A 21,302-nucleotide genomic window follows, 5' to 3' on the forward strand; every position below is an offset into this window, starting at 1 on the left:
TTCGGTAGCTTTAATTGATCCAGGGAAGTGGTTTTTTGTTTCAACGAAAAATTGAAAGGTTCATTGCGACCTCGTCAAGGACAGAGAGCTAGAAATCACGTCGAGTTCTCAACAGAAACCTAGCTACGTACCTCGCAAGAAAACATTACAGCTGACTTCAAAGGAAAACATTAAAAGAGAAACCCAGAGCAGTACGGTAAGTTCCATTTGTAGCGAGAATTTACAACACCATGAAGACTCAACTCATGAACGTGGGCAATGGGCAGTTGCCTTTGATTCTGGGAACAAGTACATCAAAACGAATGGCACAGAATTCCTGCCTGAAACCCGTTCTTGTTTAAATTTGCTCCACGACTGAAGCTGTTTTCTAACAAGCCGATCCACAGATAATAAGTAAACCAAATATCTACAAACGTCTCACAGAAAAGGTTTTAATGCTAGGATCTCTTTCAAAATTTAGAAATAATTAATAGAGCAGGCGAGCTTAGCAAAGACAAAACTACAAAGAACTAGATGTCTAATTAATGTTCTTCATTCTCCTGCTATTCTCCTCTCTTTAATTTTAACTTTCTTTATTCTTTCACCCCCAAAACATACATCGTATAGGTTTTGCAACTAATTAATCATTAAACTGAAAGCGATAGAATACCGTACATAAAACGCAAGCGTTAACTATCGGCGTAAAACCAATCAAATTTTAACACATTTTCAATAAACCGCCACAGCAAATTAATCGTGAAAAATCCATTCGAAGATATCCTATAGAAACGTAAATTCATTTGGTATTTTCCTAGAAAAGATATTCATAAATGGCATATTTATTTCAGAATCACTCGCCGCTTCACGCATGCTTGCCAAGTTGTTATCGTCTCCAAGGATACGAAAGTCCAATCACCGATTTGCCAGCAGTTCTTTTTCCTTCCTATACGATCGGTTTCGAGGACTCCTTCGGGGATATTATATAGACACGAGTGTTTTACTGGAAAATACGCAACTCGTAAAATTCGTACGAAATCACATCCGGGACTCGGGTGGTGTATTTTCCATACGTTTACTAGTAATTATATTGATGACTTCACTGATATCTTTTTTGACCCTTAAGCTGTACTTAAATTTGTCGGTGTGTGATAAAAAGCAACTTCGAGTCTTCCTCGAAAGTCTTCGGTAATCTTCGGTTATCTTCGGAAATGTTCGGAACCTTTTGTGTGACCTTGAGACAATTTTTGAATTTTTCAATTCCAAACGTCGTCGCGCTACCGCCGTGCCGAACTCAAATGAACTTGGCCCAGCAGTGGCATGACAAAACGTCGAATTTAATTCAGCCGCGCCGAATATCGGAAGAAGTTTGCTTTGCTGAATACCATTTTAAACGCTAGAAATCAACAGCAGCTGATGCAGCAGACAATGAATTCAGTTTGGTACGGCAAGAATACAAGTCGCGCTACTGTCGTGCGGAACGACAAGGCCTTAGCTAGTCGTGCCGAACTCAATTTAGCCTGCCGAACTAAATGGTTTCCAACGTCGTGCTACTGCCGTACTTAAGTCGAATTTAACAGCAGATTTGAACGTTGTCGTCATTTGACTACAACTACCAGAATTCCTTTCGTTTTTTCTTCATTATTTAAATTTTGAAGTCCCAGTAGGGTTTAAATAACAATTGCCCTAATTAGCATAAGAAACAAAGAAAGTGAAGGATTCTGGTAGTTGCAGTCAAATGACGCCGTCATGCAAATCGCCTATTCTTAAATTTAGTTCGGCACGGAAGTAGCACGACGTTTGGAATACGCCTAGGTAACTTTATTCAGGCACATATCAAAAAATTGAATACGAGAGATCTTTTAAACGTAAAAGTTATAGAACATTAATAAATAATCAATTCCCCTGAGTCTCGGGTATATGAGACATTCTGTACTTCACTTATTCGTCACAAAGTTTCACATACACTTGTCAACATAGCCTCCATTTGGAGCGAAAATATGTATGGGTTATTGACCAAGTGTGAGGTCAAGATGGCTGGATATTGGCCTCGTTCTTTTCTTGCGTGTTTATGGACCGAGACGGAGTCGGGGTCCATAAACTTGACTGAAAACCATCTTGACTGAACAAGTTTAATCAATAAAGGATTTATTATATGGCTTTCGCGGAAATTTTTCTTGCGGGACACGGCGGGTAGTCCCGAGCGGGCAAGATAGCTCCATGTTGCCCGCTAGGGTAGCCAATCACAGCGCAGGATTTGATTCATCTTGCCCGCTCACGGAGCTAGCCATATAATAAGCTCAGATATTTGTCTGCAGACATCATCTGTTCAGAAAAGCGAACAGTTTCCGGAGAAAGAAACTCGAGGAGAACTGTGAGCTTCAAGGAACAGATAATGTCCAAGGAAAAATACCCGAGCATATTTTCGTACCAAATGGAGGCTATTGTGTTTATTTTCCCTCAAATATATCACTCGGACAATCCCTAGTTTTAGCTGGGCTGAGTTCAGTCATGTGACGCGTTTTTAAATTTAGACCAATCGCGTGCGCGCTGATATGTTAAATAGGAAACAAAAGTTACACTACGTCAACTATGTCATGGTCAGTCGCCGTCACCGATTCCCGAAAATAGAATTTTTTTAACGTTAACACAAGGGTTTGTCAACATCTAAAATAAGTCTCGGATAAGATGCCTCGAAGACAATTTTACACTGAACAAATCAGCGCCTGCTTTCGATTTAATTTTCTTTTTCAGAAACTAACCGATGGCTTGGACGAGATTTCCTCGGCGCTGGCTTAAGCCACTTTTGGCCTTAAACGCTGTTTTAGTTCTTTACGTTATTAGCAGCTTTAAAACAGAGCCTGAAGCATCAAACATCTCAGAAACATTCCCAAGGAGAGAAGATGTTAGTCTCCACAGCATGGAATTCATTCCTAATACATGGCTGAGTCTTACAAACAGTAAGTTATACAGTGAGGGGAACGGATCAAATATAGTCGGGAGTCATGGTAGTTCGCGCGCCAATACATGCGCAACTCAAAGTAGCTATGTATTGGTTTGCGCATCTTAAAATGTTTAGCCTAAATTTTTCAGTTTCGTTGTTTGTAAACCGCGTTAACCTTCTCCTTCCTTAACCATCCTTGCTCCTTTATGGTTTATTAGTACATCTCTGGTGTTTTTCAATCTTAGTAAACTACTACTTTCAGGTTTCATTCAATTTAAAGGTAGTTTTGAGCATGGCCAAATTATCGTGGTTGAGCTCCTTTAACGATAAGGGAGTCTGTTATCATTTAAATTTCTGTCGATTACTCAGCTATCAGCTATCAGTTAAAGGAGCTGCAGCATCTTGAAACAATTGGCAATATATTCAAGTTTGCCGTTTGCAACTCGTCTTAATTTTACTCAAGCTTACTTTATTTCTGAAGTTTTACTTTCTAAATGTTTGTGTTCATTTTCACGAGGTTCTGAGGTTCATTCATAAACTTTTTAAGTAATTTTGAGTAAAGCTCCTTTAAAATTTCAGTCTACTTCAGTAATCAGAAACTTGCACAGATCTAAGCTATCAAAACAAATTGTCATGCATTGCTTAGTAGACAGTACAACGTCCAATTTTGACCTATTCTCAGCTATGAGCCTCATCTGCACCTTCAAGGTGGTCTCGAATGCGCCAACTCGTCTTTAAATTGCGAATAAAATAAATGTACAAATTACTTAAAGATACTTGTTCTTATATTTTCATTTTTTTTTTCGCGATGTCAGTGCTCGCTTATTTTTGCTAACAGGTTGTTTTCACCTACTAGTACTTTGGGTCAAACATATAGTATAATGGCACATTTGAATTTATGAAGTCATCATGAGCTAATTCCAAATTTAAAAAATACTGACTCAGCTGAGACAAACTAAAATTGTCTTTTGCACTTTCAGGGGAAACTATTTCCATCTCTTACGCAGAGAAACGTTTCAAATTGTACGATGGAGTGGAGACATTTGTAATGTTCATTGGATATCCTCGTAGTAGTCATAGCTTGGTGGGCGCCATGTTGGATGCACATCCAGAAATTATCATTCCACACGAGTACGATGTGATACAAAATTGGGGAAAATATAATCAGTCATCAACAGTTTCAAAGAGAAACTTGGCAAAATATAAGTTATTTTTTGACCTCCATCACTTATCCACAAAACAAGCAATGTTCCTAAGTCGTTCTAGCGACTCCGTGTCGGGCGATAGATACAAATATAACGTGCCCGGCTTATGGCAAGGAGGATATCAAACAAGGATAAAGGTAAATAAAAAAGTAATATAAATTAAAATAAAATAAAGATTTCGCCCATTTTAATTGATGCTTAAAAGCGTCTTATACGTCAGTAATACAATAATCTTCAAAACAATGCACTGAGTAACAGGGAGCCAGTGAAGCCTGATCAACAACGGAGTTACAGAATCAAACTTCGTTTTACGCAAAAATAGAAGGGCAGCACAGTTCATAACTGTGTTGTGTTCTTGGGCAAGACACTTAACTCTCACAGTGCCTCTCTCCACCCAGGAGTATAAATGGGTACCGGCGAATTGTTGGAGAAACCTAACAAATAGCCGGGGGGTGACCTGCGATGGACTAACATCCCGTCCAGGGGTAGTAGAAATACTCCTAGCCGCTTCATGCTACAGAAACCGGGATAAGCTCCGGCAGCTACGAGCCAGTCGGCTCCAAGGCTTCACAGTTCATAACAACTTGAAGTTTTGGAAGTCCCGGCGTACAATAATGTATGCATTTCCACTACTCCCCTTATTTACTAATCAGCAGAGTATGTTATTCATACCATAGTTAGAAGAAATATTCAATTAAAGGTAAAGTTCCTGTAAATTGTAGCTACTTGTGCATATTAAATAAACAATGGGAATAAAAGGATGCAAAAGGTGCTTTGGCCTCTTGGTTAGCGCGCTCGCCTACGGATCACGCGGTCTAGGAACGAGCCCTAGCCAGGGACATCATGTTGCAACTGTGTTCTTTGGCAAGACACTTTACTCTCACAGTGTCTCTCCACCCAGGTGTCTACATGGGTACCGGCGAATTTAACCCTGCGATGGTCTAGTATCCCACCCAGGGAGAAGTAGAAACACTCCTAGTTGCTTCATGCCACTGACGATAAGCGTCGGCTTGATGGACCACTCGGCTCGGTATGAGACTTTCCCGCTTAAGGGCAGAAAATGTATGTAATACATTAGGAAGGTTAGGGTTTGAAGGGACAACATCACAGTATGTAATAAACTTTCATGAAAATATGTAGCAGTAAATAACGCATTGTTATAGACTATAATGTAATTATATACTAATACACTAATGACAGGGAAGTAATGGAAGCTATGTAGCAATATAAAATAAAATAAAATATTTTTTTTAGGTTATCGGGGACAAGAAAGGAGGAGAGACATCTTTGGAATTGTATTTTAAACGCGGCGATCTGAGCATTCTTGAAGAAATCAATCAAGTCGTTCAAGTACCAATGAAATTCATACACGTTCACAGGAATCCATTTGACAACATAGCAACCATTATGCTTCGCGCTACGGGCTCACGTGACGCTGTTAGAGAAGAAGGAGTAAAAGTATGAAGGTTATGATGTTTTTGACGTCATAGATCACCATGTTTATATCGCCCACAACTATAACAAAAATGATTTCGAATGTAAAGAAGGAAACTAAAGAAATAATTGTTAGCATATTTTAAAACTTATCGGGATTTCATTTGTGCTTTTAATATATATTCAACGTATAGAAATTAAGAGGGGTTTTGGATTTGGATATAGCGAATTTGGATGTGAACGCAAAGCATCAACCTTTCGAGGAGAGTGACCTAAAAGATCCTCAAACCTCAGTCAGCCCCTGCTGCAGTTGCGAGAGCTGTGACTGGGTCACTTATTTATAGGTATGGAGTTTAAAATTAACACTCCTGCTTTAGGGCATTGTGTCTTCATTTTGATTTATATTCAACAGAAAGAAAACGAGGGGCAGCTGGATGATCAAATTGAATCAAAATAGAAGCTCCTTCCTCCCCATCCCACTTCGCCGCAACCTTCTCCCGAAAGGCTCCAAATTTCAACGACATTAATTTATGCATTTGCTTGTTTGTATCTTTTCCGACAGATAAACAACGCGACAAAACTAGACAATTCTATTGACTTTTACTCAGTATTGGCAGCCATTAACCAGCGCGTCAAGGAGAGGTACGGAGATGCAGTTCTTGATATTCCAGCACATGAAACAGTGCTAAGACCCAAGGAAACGCTACAAAGATTGTGTGACCATTTGGGTGTCACATGTTCTGGAGATTACCTCCAAAGATGCAGCGATATTTTGTATGGAGCTCCTTCAGTCACCAGAAACACAGTAGTTTGGACCGAGGAGCAAAAACAGCGCGTCATAAAAATGATGGGGAAACACCCTTTTCTAAACGAATATTCATTTGATAAATATCCCAGCTAAGAAAACAGTAAGGTGTGGCTATATGTCACGTTTTCCTCAACTCTTAGAGAAAAATGTTTGAATCTTTTTGTTACATTGGCAACATATGGTTTTTAAACACTAATTAAAGTTTTCAAGTACAGTGTTTCAACCCGTTTCAACGCATTTCCAAACGCACAAGCATACGTGTATCTTGGCGATCATAGAATGCCTGTAAACGTGCTTGTATAGCTATTAAAGTGCATGACCATTATAAATGAGATTTCCTTACTTTACTTTTTTACTTATAGAAGTGAGACACTTTGGGGTTGGATGCGAAAGTGATGGTAACTGATATCACAATTTATTTGACTTATTTACGGGGACTCTTGCCCCATGAGGTACTTAACATCAATAAAACGGAGGGCAGTATTTTTAGGATCAGTGTTAATCCCTTGAACCCAAGGAGGTGCTTCAGTAAATTTCAGATAGGTGTGTGCCGCGAGGGTTCTTAAACCCTATAAATGCAAATGGATACCCTATGCAATGTATGGGAGTTGCATTGCAATATTTCTAAGACAAAAAGTACTCACTGATGTAACAATACAGTATTTTCCTTTCATCAGATAACATAAATAAATAAAAAAAATAGGAATATTAATAAACAAAAACAAATAAATAAATAAATAAATAATGATCAAATGAGTAATATTAAATAAATTATACAAGGTTACCCTGTCAGTGTAGAAATATTGGTACCAAAAAAATTTATATTAAATCCTATCGTATACCTTTAGAGGTGTCTCGCGTCCAAGCGATGTAGCACTTTTGGTTTAAACTGTAGATACTTACACCCCTTATCAAATTGAAAGCTCATCGAGCTGGCTATCACATTAAATCAAGACTTCTGAAATAAAATGAATTGTCGATTTTTTTACAACTCCTAAATGCGAGCATCCGAATCACCTTTTGAAAGCCACAAATGAAAGTGAATTTTGTTTTTTGCTTCTTTAATTTGTCCCTCAGTTTCTGGAACCAAAACACTAAAAAACATGTCTGCAATTTGCCATATACAATTTCAGTGAAAAGTTACAGAACATTTTCGAAATAGGAAAAAATAATATGGAGTGATTGTAGAAATATCGCTCTTGGGGAAAAAAATATTATTTTGAAGATGAAAAATTTGCTGACCTGCTTAATTGTCATTTATATGTCGAACTAGCTACTGTCCAAATTTGTAGGCAGACAAACAAATTCCCTTTGACTTCTAGCTTTCAAAAGGGACCCAAATGATGATTCAGATGCTCACATTTAGAGGTCTTGAAAAATTTGACAATTCATTTTATTTCAGAATTCTTAGTACAGTGTGATAGCTACCTCTATAACCTTTTATGGGGTTTACGTATATCTACAGTTTAAACCAGACGTGCAACATCACTTGGACATGAGACAGTACACAGTAACCTTACATAACAGGAATCCCAAAATTAAAAGTAAATATAGCACAGCCATCTTATTAATATTCAAATTTAACACAGCATTTCACATAGATGTAGGAAGGTAGTCAAATTGAATTATAGATATTATACCCCAAATGATTATTACGAATGACTGCATTGCTACATGACACTTAAAAAGTATAATAACTAAGGTAAAAACAACCATCAAAAGCCTTATTCTACAAACTATATAAGGTGAGAACAGCTGGTAGCAGAATAGGTATTCCCAGATTTCACCTCTGCTCCAAAATCAAGGAGGGTTGCGGGAGGTGGGGGGTCGGGGGGAAGTGGGTGCCTTCTGCATTTGAACTACATACAGTAGTTATACCCTCCCCTCCCTCCCTGCTTTGCCATCCCCCCTTTTTTTCCTAATAGCCCTTAAACAACATGCTTGCAGCCATTAAGAGACCTTATATTTGATTGACTACCAGTTCAGATAACAATACACCTTGTCAAGTTCACCATGTATTTTTCATTATTTTGAGGAATAACTGCTTTTTCATAAGAGCTTGAATTTGACAGATACCATTTAAACTGAGCTTGTTCAGAGCTTTTTATTAAACATGGGGTCATACCTGCATTGAAGATGGACAGTTAGGGGTGAGAAATCTAGAAATTTGAAAGTGGCCCACTTTGAGACCAATTTAATGTTTTAAATGGCTCAATTGCAAATTTTCTTGAACAGTGAATTAATATTTAACCATAGCACTCACTCAAGTACATTTTTGTTGGGAAGGGACTAGATATTGAAATCGTAAGATATTACAAAAATATGCATATATGACGTCACAAAAAACACGGGGGTCACCCGTCAATCAAAAAAAAAAATGTCATTATTGAGAAGTAAACTTTATCTTGTAAAAAAATAATAATAAAAAATAAAAGACATAATATTTCGTACTTCCCTTTCTTAGTTCTGCGGCATAAGCTGTCGGCAGCTGGCCACCTCAAAACAGCCACACTAAAAAGAAATGTCAGTGTTGATGTAAACAGCATGGAAACAGCCGTGTGAACTTCTCAATCATAAGAACTAAACGAAAATTCTTGCCCAACCAAATTAGACATACTTCTGCGTGGTGTTAAAATGCTGTCTTGGGAATCTGCCTTGGCTGCGATATGACTGCAGAAAACAAGAGCCCAACGACGAAATCGCTGAAATCGGCCATATTTCTTTACCAATGATTGACAAGGACTGGGAGCAAATTCCTTATTTGTCAATTAATATAGCACTGTGAGACTGGCGCGAGCGGTTTAAAAGAGCGGGAAATCAGAAATATGGCGGCCGATGCCCGGCATTTTGTTTGACCTTGGATTGGGGAGGTTTTGTGTCTTGCATTTGCTTTTACATGACTGTGATAAGGTACGCGGTATTTTTTATTGATCATTCGTGAACTAGAATATTTGAAACAACCATTACCCGCCGATATATTTAACAATACACGAAGAACGGCATCACAATTCGGCCTCTCGGATCCCATGTGTGTACCTAGTTGCCTTGAAATTGCACCCTCTTGGTTCTGTTTATATGAAATGCCTTTACATTCGTTCTGTTTTAGTTTGGTTTGGAAAGCCTGTGGAAACTAGACCTCTGAGAGCGTTCACTTGGGCTTCGTATTGTTATTTCCCGGGAAGATACAGCCAAAAGATTTTTGTTGAGATGTGCAACCCGAGCCGACCTGGAAAACTGTGCCCTATTTCAGACCAAAATCTGTGCTTTTTCCATTCCCTGTTATTCAGACGAGCCAAAAATCGATACCCCATTTCAGAACTCTAATATCTCATGATATGGACCTCAGATATACCAGAAATAGCTTCCATCTGCATAAACATTTGAGAAAGGCGACAAATATGCGAATCTTAACGCCGAAGTAAATAGTTTCTTGTGAACAAAAATACCCAATGCCAAGTCAGAGTGAAAAACGTTCCCGTTTTCAGGCCAAAATGGTCAAAATGTATACCATGCCATTTTTCAGACCAACATTATCACTCAAAAACCACACCCTTTAGGGTCACACATACCTTTACAGCCCACATAGGGGACTAACCCTCTCCCAGGGGTATTGTTTTACATGTAATGCTCTAAGCAATAAATGATACAGCTGTATTATAATATTTACCATATCGTCTAATGAGCACCTGCAACTCCATGCACAATGCAAACCATCACTTCATTACATACTCATGTGGATTTACCTATGTAAATTATACAACAGTTCAGTTTATTACTCACTAAGGCCTCAACCCGTTTTAACAAACATCATATTCAATAATTCATAGACCACAAAATCTTGGGTCCAGTCTGGGGCTCAAATCTCTGACCTCCTGCACAGCAGACTGACACTCTACTCTACCAACTAGCCAGGTGGCAGATGTCTTATCTAGCTGAAAGAATATATTTTTTTAATTATCAAATAAAGAAGCCTAAGCCCTGTATTACACTGTGATAACACAACATGACAGGCATTTGAGAACACGAGGAAGATCTAGAAAACACGAGCCGCAGGTGAGAGTTTTCTACGTTTCTCAAATGTTCTCAAATGTCCGGAGTGTACATGGATTATAACAGTGTAATATATGGCTGAAGCTTCGTCATTTGCTTTATGATATGGATGTTACACGCCACAAATAGAAACGACAAAACAGCTCGACAAAATGCGACTTCTCAACTGTTGTCACTTCTTCTTCTTTATTTGTTGAGTTAACCTCGTCTTCAAAACTGTCTGCTGCTTCGCAGAGAACTCCATTACAAATTTCTTCAAAGAAAATGTTTTTACCATCTCTAGTCTAACAAAAATGTTGACTATGTTGACTAGAGGCAATATGGCATAACAAACAACAAAACACGCTTTTTCTATGTTTTAGACTCTGATAGAACATGGGGTTTTGACCAATCAGAGTGCCCACAAGGTCCTATCAAATATTATATGTACAATGTAATCTTAATCAGGCCTTTTTAACTCCCCTTTGTTAGTTTAATGATCGATTCTTTGACCTACATAATATTATTGTTTAGTCAACAGGACATTTTGATGGCTACATTAGCCACTTCATACACATTACATAACATTAATGAACATTGTTTTATCACAAACTTAAAGTATTGGAAAGCTCTTGGTAATTTTTCAGTAAAAATATCAATTTGTTCATATTAGAAAAGTATTAAATTTTGTATGCGTTACTTATACTTTGGCTGTCGCACTCATCTCATTGCTTGCATGATTATTTTTTTACGGGAATTTATTTTAAGTACTGCCAAACCCTGTTAATACAGCCACCTTTGGGTCATAAAAATTGTGATATTTGGATAGAAGGGGTGGTTTTGTTCAAGAGATTCTTAAAATAAGAAAATGGCTTTAATAATATAATGTTAATTAACATTTTGCAGGACCCCCCTTTATGTAGATGTACATGTAGACTAAATGTATTATTTGACTAATTTATTTCTACATGTACTTGGCAATTATTGTATTTACTCAAGAATTGGTCTACTTTGGCCACTACATGTGTCATACTGTGTATGTTTGATTCACCTGAGACTTCATCTCATTTGTATAATAGCTTATTTACCATATATATCTGTCACTGATGACTCTTAATATCTTTTGCCTTGTCATATTTCTCAAATTATTGCATGAAATAGAAAGGATTTTCTGATCTATTGTGTTTTTAGGCCCCCTACTAATTTTTGTTATTTTCAGTATTAATTTTCTGTCAGTTGATATTTGCATATTATGTGCAGCCAACTTGCAAATCTTGGTTTACTTTGGCCACAGCATACCAATTGTCATATCTTCTTGTTACTCTGTTTGTAATCTTTTTTATTTTGTACCAAGGCTGACGTAATTTTCTTTACAGGTTATGTCCACGGTTAAATTCCTCCTTCCCTTGACCAGACAATGTGATATAACTAGAATTACATATGGTTAATCCCCTAATAATATTGCAATCATCCTGGTTGACCTTGCTCAAAGTTCCCCTTTCATGTCACTACATGTACATGAAGTAACAATCACAAGGCACCAGTTATGATCCTCCACAGGGTCAATCTGCCTTCCAACCCCTCCCCTGCAACATTGATGGTCTCTTCTGTTCAGATCACTCTTAGACATTTGGAAATTCAGAAGGGTTGTTGTGTTGTTTGTTATCTCTAAGGCATTAAATTTTATAAAAGACAATCATCACCCATTACATTGTAGACACTCAGGGAAAATATTGTAGTATATTACATTAAGATTCCATTGATCAAATACATGTAGCAGGGTACACTGGTATACAGTTGGAGCAACTAGATAAGGGCCTTCCATGGGGTGTACAGTATACTCTCACCTCCACTGCTAGAGGTCCAAATGTTCATTATAGAAATTACTCTGCAGATTCTCCCCCCCCCCCGACCCCCACCCAAAAAAGACCCATGAACCTCTGTTGATTAGAGAGTTTGTGTGTCCTAATGAACAACAACAACAACAAAAAACATGAATTTCAAAAACAATTGATCAAACTGGCTCTTAAAAAATTTTGCATTTTCTTCCCTGCTCCCAATGTATAAATTCAATAGAGAATTGCTGACCTTCTATTATTCAGGTCATGTTCCCCTCAAAAGTGGAGATATATTTGTCAATGTCCTTTGTTCCTTAAATCTGAAATGAATAACAATGTTCCCCTTTTCCCAAACACTCTCTGGAGACCCTCTTTGTTTAGATACTACTTCAGTGAAAACTTCTACTTACACTTGCTAAATGAAAAATGCTGTAAGGGAGGGGGGAGTTACCGCAATGGAGGTACTTGTATTCACTTCATTATACGAAAATAATGGAACTCAAACTGAACAGTGAGCACTAATGATGCTTTACACTCTTCAAATATTAATCCCAAGAAGAGAAAAACTGCCCCTCCTGTTCCATTATGTTGTGTTCCTGAGCAAGACACTGCATGACTCTCACAGTGCCTATGTCCACCCAGTTGTATAAATGGTTGTGCTGGGGGTAACCCTACAATAATATTGACTAGCATCCCATCCAGAGGGATGTAGAAATACTCCAGGGTGTTTCATGCTACCAAAACTAGGGATAAGTGCCAGCCTGATGGGCCACTTGTGTTGTACACACACTTTACCTCATGCTTTCATATTTTCCTTTTTTGGCTCAGCTTATTTATTTTCTTGGGGGGAGGGATAACTTTTTGTAGAGAAGACGTTTTTGAGAGGTCTTTTTCAGAATGGTGTGGTATTTTTAGATAAAGCCATTTAAAAACCTGTCTTGGCATCACTTTCGAATTCATGTTTGTGAAACAATAGTGTTTATTTTTCTTTGTAAAATCATCAAATAACTAACACTTCAATGTAACTTATTGTAACAATGTAAATGTATCATAACACTGCTTGTTGTTCATTCCGTCTTCAATAATTCAGGGGCACGCAATGAAGCTTTTCTCTCAAATTCTTTAAAACCCTGTTTTAGGGTATCAGGGTTGCTTTTAAAGCTCTTAGGTTAATTAAGCGCTGCACTATAACTTTTTGTTCTCTTTGGTTATTCTTCTCCAATTTATTAGGGTTTTTGTTTTTTTGTCCATTTTCCGAAACCTTAGGGTCTTGTTACCTTTCTGATAATCTGAGCTGACCTCTTTTTGATACCCAAAACGATATTTTTATCAATCTGAAAAGTTCGAGGTGACAATTCTCTAAAGACCTCTTAAAAGAAAATGGGAGGGGATTGAAGGTCTTACGAACATATAATTTACCGAAACGGTCCTTTGGGTGCCCCTGAAAATTTCTAGATATTTGACGGGTTTGAGTAAGGACTAGGTGCGAATGAACACAAGGTAACAATTATACTCCAATATGAGTTGTCTGTGAAAGAACGAAATATTGTTGCGCGTCATGCTGAACACTACAGTTTTAGAGATAGACACAGCATGGAACTTTGGCTCTCTTCGCACAGGACCGTGGGTCCCAAATGGTTCCATTTCATACCTGGGCCAGTCCAGGCCTGGTCAGGTCTCGGGAAACTCGGGAATGCTTATCTGTTTACATGGAACTGGTCAGCTGTTTATACCAGTTGAACAGGCGCATAATGCACTGAAGGGTTCGGATATGATAGGGAGTGCGGATAGCAGGTCCCATGTGAATGACACGCCTGTACGATCCCACGTGGGGACAAAATCTATTTGGTGTTCATGGTCAAAAGTCAAAGTCCTGTTTGCCTTTAGACCATCGATACGAGTATATTCAATGCTACACACTTTCGTTAAGATACAAGTAATATAAAACTTTAATATCGCGGGAGAGGAGGCAGGGAGAGAGGAAGGGAGCAAACCCACAGCTAGAGCTAAATGATGTTTTAAATTAGCTTGATCAGGTCCCTTAAACCCCCCCCCCCCCACCCCACCTCCTCCCCTATTCCCTTGGAGGGGAGCCTTTGCGTCATATAATAAAATACCATAAAATTCCTATATTAACCTCTGAGCTTACATTGTATTTCTTGTTCAAACACCTTGGTGTGCTTGTTTATGTGGTGGGGGAGGTTTATCGACGTATTTTGCGACATTTGCACACTGCAGACCGCAGACTACAAACTGCAGATGTTTTAACAAATATCGTATTCCTATTTCCATTACCGAGGGATAACGAACCGTAAATAGGCGACTCTGAGGATATTCTGACTAACCAAAGCGCTATGATTTAGGCCTTAATGTAGTCTGCAATCTACAATTGACATATATGCAGGATTATCGGAGGGTATTCGAGGTTTCCGTTTGAAACCTCTTAGGTTTGACTTAAAAACAGTTAAATACTGCAACATCAACATGGAACACGAATTAAGCGAGTTCTGTAAAATGAAAAGAGAAATGAAAAGGAAAAAACTGTAGAGGGTAATGAAACTCTAAAAAGGACGGAGGAGGGCTGTTTTCGGATACTTTTTATGCTCAGCTTCGCAGGACTTTTGATGTGGAGTAGAGAGGAGGGGAGTAAGCGAAATTTGACGGGATTCGATTAAAAAATTATAATTAGTCTCCCTGATCCTTGGTGTCTCCTGCACATTAAGGCGCTTGCGCGCGGCTAACAATTAGAAAGATTCTCCATCTGCTCCAGGTCTGTTGGACGAGAGAAAGCTGCATCCATCGATTAAATAACCTGCACATGTTTTGGGTCATCTGGAAGGTAATATCTGGTGTTGTTTGGCGATCCTGTTCCACCCTTTAAAATGCCGTGACTTGGAGAGTTGAGCCTGCGAATACTCAGCAGTTCCTCGTCGCGAGGTGGCTCGTCATATTCGTGGGAGTAAAGTATACCTGGAGTGAGAAGAATAAATGAGTAAATGAATAAATTAATGTAAACCTGACCACTTGAGCAATTAATTTAAGTTGAACCAAACATCAACTAAGAGCTAGTGCTAAATGAGGTGAAAAAATATTTTGTTGTTGTTGTTATTATTGTTGTTGCTGCTGAGGTGTCCTTTTGACTCGGGGGGGGGGGGGGGGGGTCGGAGATATAGTATAGTTTTTCTGGGACCAAGTGTCTAATTTAGAGGTGTCGGCGCACGATACCTGGAGTGGAAAAATTGAAATTGCAAACAGATATATATCAACACTTAATCTGACAATGTTCTAGATTTAAAAGAACAATTCTCTTTACTTTTTGTTGTCATTTATGAGAATTCGCGGGATGGTACATCATGCAAAACAAAGTGGGAGCGTAGAGTCTGGTTGATCATAAACAAACTTTGTCATGTAATTAAATTCAAAATAGCGACGCGTATCAGGGAATCCGATTGTTAACACCTTGATCCTGGGAATCCACTCCAAAGATTCATTCCTCTCTTTTTGAAGAGTTCTCGAGTTGAGACTACAATTCAACGCCATTTTTTTCCATAACCAGAAGTTTTGCCCGCACCAACGTTGAGCTACATACCTCTGGGATTGTCCACAACAACGTAGGCCCTTCTCCTGCTAAGATCAGCCTCGGGCTCGTCATATACGTGCCCATCTGGGCGCCCTCCAGTGGTGGTCCCAAAGGTGTTCGTGATGCTGTCCGGATAGGGCTCATCGAGCACATAATACATGGGGATCGGCGAGGCCCTGGGCTGAGAGTTCAGTATTTCCTCAGGACAATCGTAGGTGCTATCGTTGAATTCTAAATAAAAATATCAATAAGACTTTTTTTCACATATATTCTGGAAACCATTCCGGATGTAAAAGAGCAATCTTATTGGTTGCAAGAGCAAATTATAAATAAAATGGGTCATTGGCATTGTAGAGCGCCCTCGAAATTAGGCAATTTGCCGAGTTTCTTGGAATAGCCATTACCACGCGATATAATTTGTTAAAATTCAGAATAATGTATTACTATTTATAGCTATAATCACCTTTATCCACAACTGAGGCCCTATTGGGGGTTTTCGGAATATGGGATATTTAGAAAATTAACGAGATACAGGCTATTTGGGGAAAAAATTAATGGGATATAGGAATAGTTAGATCAGATAAAACGGGATACCGAGTAGGAATATCGTTAGTTTTTTTCAACTGGAATTAACGGGATACGGGACTTGGCCAAAAAATTACCGAAACGTTCGGGGATACTCAACTGAGCTCCCCTTAATGGGGCTCACAGCTCACTATAATTGATTTTGACAAGATATCATTCACTTTACGTCTGTTCAAATTACCTTCTGGATCCTTACGTGTGTCCAGAACAACCTGATCGGGGCTAACTCCAAAGTCGCTGCAGTTAAGCCGTTCAAGATCCTTGTGGTCTACCACTTGCCCTTCGTACAATGGATTCATTGTCACAAATTCCTCTCTCAGCGACAGAGCTGGATTCACTTGACCATTCAGACTGCCTCGCTTTGAACCTGCAGGAGGTCTGGGCGGAGCGTTTGTGGGAAAACGATCGGAATAGATAGATCCTCGTTTGATGTCCGAAGCCGATAGAATTATTCCATCCGAGCTCCTTCGATAGGCTGGGTTGTCTAGTAAATGCAAGCAAAGAAACAAAGAAAAAGTGTGTTTCTACAGATGGAAATATTATTACCTTAACCTTTGTAATTTAAAAAATCTGAAATTCTAAATCTAAATTTCTAAACAGAAATTTCCGTTCTACGAAATTTTCGGTTGAATCGTTCGCTTTTCGAAAATTGAACAGTTTCCGCATTTTCTGCAACGGTTCCGAACCTTTCCAAGGAAATTTGCGAACCGTTTGTCACCTTTTCTAAGTTTTCGGAATTTTGGTTGAACAGGAAGTTCCCTCGGGGACAACTGACAAAGCTTGAAAAATGGCTTAAAATTTAACTGACAATTAGAAAAAACAATTAACTAATAGCTTACATTTGCATTTGCGCCCCTTCCCCCTCGCCTATTTTTGCTTAAAGGCGAAAGACCAGAAAACGGCAGTACATCAGCATAACAGTGGATAACATGACAGAACATTTGACGGCTTAGGCCCGTTCCAAACGCCGCTCCATTCATGCGCCAAACCTAACTGATGAGTTAAGAACGGCAGAAGAGCGGCGTTTGAATCAGTTTGGTTCGGCAGGTTAGGTTTGGTGCGGCAAACAACATTAAATTCGGCAGGGTTTGTCGCACTATGCGACGCTGGAGCGGCAGCTGATTCATACGGCGTTCTCCTCATGTGTCGAACCTAATGCATAAATTACTGTAATGTATTTTTCATATAACGGGACTCGTGATTGGCTCAAAATTGGGTGGCGTGACAAGTCATGCATGAAGCTTGAAGTCGCTAAAAACAAAGACAAAAAAGATGCCTTCGATTTATGAGTTTCTTTATCGCAAATTCATTTTTTGCTTTTTCTTCGTGATAATAGCTCAGCTTATCAGATTTCCCTTTAACAAATCGAATTAACCGGGAGAAACCTGTCTAAATACAAACACTGGACCTTGAGTTTAAATTTGCTTCTCAAAATATTGCTATAAACAGCGAAATGTTAGTGACAGCTTTTCTATTTGGACAGAGTTCTTGAATTCAAAACGCATATTTTCTCGTCGAAAATTGTTACCACCGGCTTCCCGAATTAAGTTCGACGCAAGTACGCCGTCTGAACCGGCCGTCGCTCCAAAGTCGCTCTAAAGTCGAACTTAATCAAGTTTGGTTCGGCACATGAGTGGAGCGGCGTTTGAACCGGGCCTTAGAATGCGAGACTAAAACAAGACAAGGAAAACGTACATAGGTGTGGCCCTTTAAGGGGTTTTCAGGATGCGATATATTTGGGTAAAATCTGAACGGGATACATGATATTTGGGGGCAAAATTAATGGATACGGGATTAGGAAAATCGTTAATTTTGGAATTGGAATTAACGGGATATAGACGGGATATTTAGTCCGAAAATTAACGGGATGCATGTGGGATATTTAGCCCCCCCTCCCCTCCCCCGCGCGCCCCCCTCCCTAATGGGGCTCGTAGGTCTGCCATGCTCAAGCAGCCATCCAGTTACTCCAGCACAATACCCCAATTTCTTACTTCTCATCTTAAGTTTCTTCCAAGAAGTTATTCAGAGTGTATGAGCCTACATTGAAAGTGCTTTAACCGCACTATTGTATGGCTGTGTGTGATTCGGAAAGCCATAAGAAAGTAAATTAACGTGTAAGTTGACTGATTTTTGCAGTGTAACTTATATTAAAATATATGTCTACAATTACTGTAGTACCCATGCTCCTCGTTCTCTCGGTGAAAGTCCCCATAGGAGTCAAATCAAGTCTGTCAAATCAAGTCTGTCAAGTCTGTCTGTCTGTCTGTCTGTCTGACTATCTGCCTGTCTATCTGCTTGCCTGTCCGTGTGTCTGTCTGCATGCCTGTCTGTCTGTCTTTGTGTCTGTCTTTCTGTCTGCCTGTCTGCTTGTTTGCTTGTCTGCCTGTCTGCTTGTCTGTCTATCTGTATTTCTTTCTCTCTTGCTTTCTTCCTTTTAGTTCTTTCTTTTTATGCAAATTTGTTTCTCTCGTTCTTTCTTTCCTTCCTTCTTTCTAGTCTTTCACCCCTTCCTCTCTCTCTCTCTCTCTCCTCTCTCTCTCTCTCTCTCTTTCTGTTTGTTTGTTTGTTTGTTTTTATCTAGCGTTCTTTCTTTATATCCTTTTTGTTATTTATTTCCCAAGGTTATCGGTGACAAACAAGGAGGAAACACAGCCTTAGCCTTACACCAACTCGGAAATCTGAATGTTCTTGAAGAAATCAATCGAGTCGTTCAAGTACCAATGAAATTCATACACGTTCACAGGAACCCCTTTGACAACATAGCAACCATGATGCTTCGCGCTACAGGGTCACGTGACGCTGTTAGGAAAGAAGGAGTAAAAGTAAGAAGGTTATGGTGTTTTTGTCATTGGTCATCATGCTCATTGAAGGGTTGAGTTCATGTATGTTACACGAAGTATGGAGATAAGGAGTGACGACACCTATTTATTTACAATTAGCCGCCCCCCGGCAGGGGACAGGGTCCTCCCAGAAAAATTGGGTGCGGGTGTTCGGCAAGCTTCCCAAAACTCTCAGTTTATTAAAGACCAAATTATGTGATTTTCCCTACCCTTTGTTTTTGACCTGACCCTTCAATCAATACCCTGTTTTAGACTTGCATTATAATTAGTTCTCTTTTTCAGTTCAAGGCATTGTGAAGGTCTTTAGTTGATGGTCTTATCGTGGCCTTAAAGTGGCTTTCTCTTAAAAGCATACCCAAATCAATACTAGAGTGCAAAAACCATACCCTATTTGAGACCAAAATGACCAAAACCGATACCCTATTTATGACCAAAACAGCTACAAAACCATGCACTTTTGGGCCGCACATACCTATATATTCTACGTTAGAAAGTAATCCCCCCCGGGGGGGGGGGGCGATTAGCACTCCTGCTTTATGTTTTCTTTTATCTCCAACAGAAAGAAAACACGGTGCAGCTTGATAATCAAATTGAATCCTACTTCAAAATGGCAGCCTCCAATCAGCGCCTCAGGGAACGGTACGGAGCTGCAGTTCTCGATATACCAGGACACGAAACAGTGCTAAGACCGAAGGAAAGGTTTCAAAGATTGTGCGACCATTTGGGAGTCACTTGTTCTGAAGATTACTTTGAGAAATGCAGCGAGATTTTGTATGAAGCTCCCTCATTCACCAGAGAGACAGTAGTTTGGACCGAGGAGCAAAAAGAGCGCGTCACAAAAATGATTAAGAAATACCCTTTTATGAAAGAATATTCTTTTGATAAATATCCTAGCTAAGAAAACAGTAAGGTGTGGCTATTTGTCATCCTCCGCGGAAATTTTGACACGTCAGTTGTGTGTCTATCATTTTGACGTTGCCATGGCAACCACAAATTTCATGCAGGTTTGGCCAAACATCAAATTTTTTGACATAATTCTGCATTTGTTTTTTCAAGTTCTCTTTAACGAAACGCAGAAATTTACGAATTTCTACATTACATAAGCAAGGTAACGAGTCAAATGACATCAAAACCAACCAAAATGCTATTACTGATCTTATAGAGCAAGCTTAGGGCTATCTAATCAACGTAAATTCATTTCGCTGTGTCTTAACAACACGAAAACCCCAGGGGAGGGGCTCTATCCACCCTCTTCAGCCCCTCCTTGTACCACGGTGGGGGTATGAGTTAGCTTTTACGTCCGAGGGTTAACAAAAAACGTGAACCCATCTTGCTACTGAAGTTTTGAGCGACTGGCAGATTTATACTAAAGCAACTACTACATCATTCTCTCTCTATTTCTATGCGTGATAGTTGACTCAAGCTACCCCTGGTCAATTATCACGCGATAGCAATTCACATGATTTGGTCTGAAATAGGTCAAGGATTTCAAGAAAGCTACACTACACTCCGGCATAGCAAAATTGTCAGGGAGTGCTCCCCCCTCTTCCTTTAGGGTTTACACACGTACTTAGTGAAGCTTCAAATGCAAACCTTTGTACTAAGTATGAGATGAAGTTTAATTTACTGATGTTGTGGTAAATTGAAAACCATCGAAAAGTGAGAAAAGGAAAGAGCTGTGCGAACGAGTGACGACGTTTTTGTTTTACTTGTGATTGGACAAAAAAAATGGTAGTTGATAAAAACCAAATTACTTTTTGACAATCTAATATAAAACGCTCTAATATCCTTTAACGTTCGCGGTTAACCTTCCTCATTTGCATTACAATGTAATCCAACGTGGATGCGAGGCAATAATCCTTTTATTCACGGTAACCGCTAGGTCTGTTTTTACATTATAATGCAAATCAGGCACGTGCTTTCTGAGGGGGCAAACTAGCTAAAATCGGCAAATTTCAGCTGGTTTCTTATCATGTCTGCTAGTTTTGCCGTTTAGAGAAGAGAAGAATTTTATACGGCTTAGTTAAAAACATATATTATTGTATTGTATTTACCATCTCTAT

The 21,302-nt window shown here is 39.1% G+C and overlaps 3 protein-coding genes across 4 annotated transcripts in view; 2 read left to right on the forward strand and 1 right to left on the reverse strand.

Moving 5' to 3' along the window:
* The window catches only part of LOC145502736 (uncharacterized), a 6,971-nt gene extending 9 nt beyond the window's left edge, over positions 1–6,962 (forward strand). The window contains exons 1-5 of one of the 2 annotated variants that reach the window (XM_081482095.1): positions 1–196; positions 2,731–2,936; positions 3,901–4,262; positions 5,380–5,583; positions 6,122–6,962. The exon at positions 1–196 is cut by the window's left edge and continues 9 nt beyond it. In XM_081482095.1, coding sequence (XP_081338221.1) covers positions 2,741–2,936; positions 3,901–4,262; positions 5,380–5,583; positions 6,122–6,460 — 1,101 coding nt within the window. In that variant the 5' untranslated portion in view covers positions 1–196; positions 2,731–2,740 and the 3' untranslated portion in view covers positions 6,461–6,962. Of the gene's footprint in view, positions 197–2,057; positions 2,937–3,900; positions 4,263–5,379; positions 5,584–6,121 lie in introns of those variants that run through there. The other variant, XM_081482097.1, reaches the window with a different exon arrangement.
* A 2,129-nt stretch (positions 6,963–9,091) lies between these two features.
* Positions 9,092–20,137, forward strand: LOC145502737 (uncharacterized). The gene is made up of 3 exons (XM_081482098.1): positions 9,092–9,277; positions 19,021–19,221; positions 19,799–20,137. The coding sequence occupies exons 1-3, from the start codon at positions 9,203–9,205 to the stop codon at positions 20,135–20,137; spliced, it is 615 nt and encodes a 204-aa protein (XP_081338224.1). The 5' UTR covers positions 9,092–9,202.
* Positions 14,322–18,301, reverse strand: LOC145502738 (uncharacterized). The gene is made up of 3 exons (XM_081482099.1): positions 16,581–18,301; positions 15,824–16,045; positions 14,322–15,204 (listed from the first exon to the last, which is right to left on the reverse strand). The coding sequence occupies exons 1-3, from the start codon at positions 16,696–16,698 to the stop codon at positions 15,038–15,040; spliced, it is 507 nt and encodes a 168-aa protein (XP_081338225.1). The 5' UTR covers positions 16,699–18,301; the 3' UTR covers positions 14,322–15,037.
* Positions 20,138–21,302: the final 1,165 nt, after the last annotated feature.

Source organism: Orbicella franksi, chromosome 11 (assembly GCF_964199315.1).
Source record: "Orbicella franksi chromosome 11, jaOrbFran1.1, whole genome shotgun sequence".
Classification (NCBI taxonomy): domain Eukaryota; kingdom Metazoa; phylum Cnidaria; class Anthozoa; order Scleractinia; family Merulinidae; genus Orbicella; species Orbicella franksi.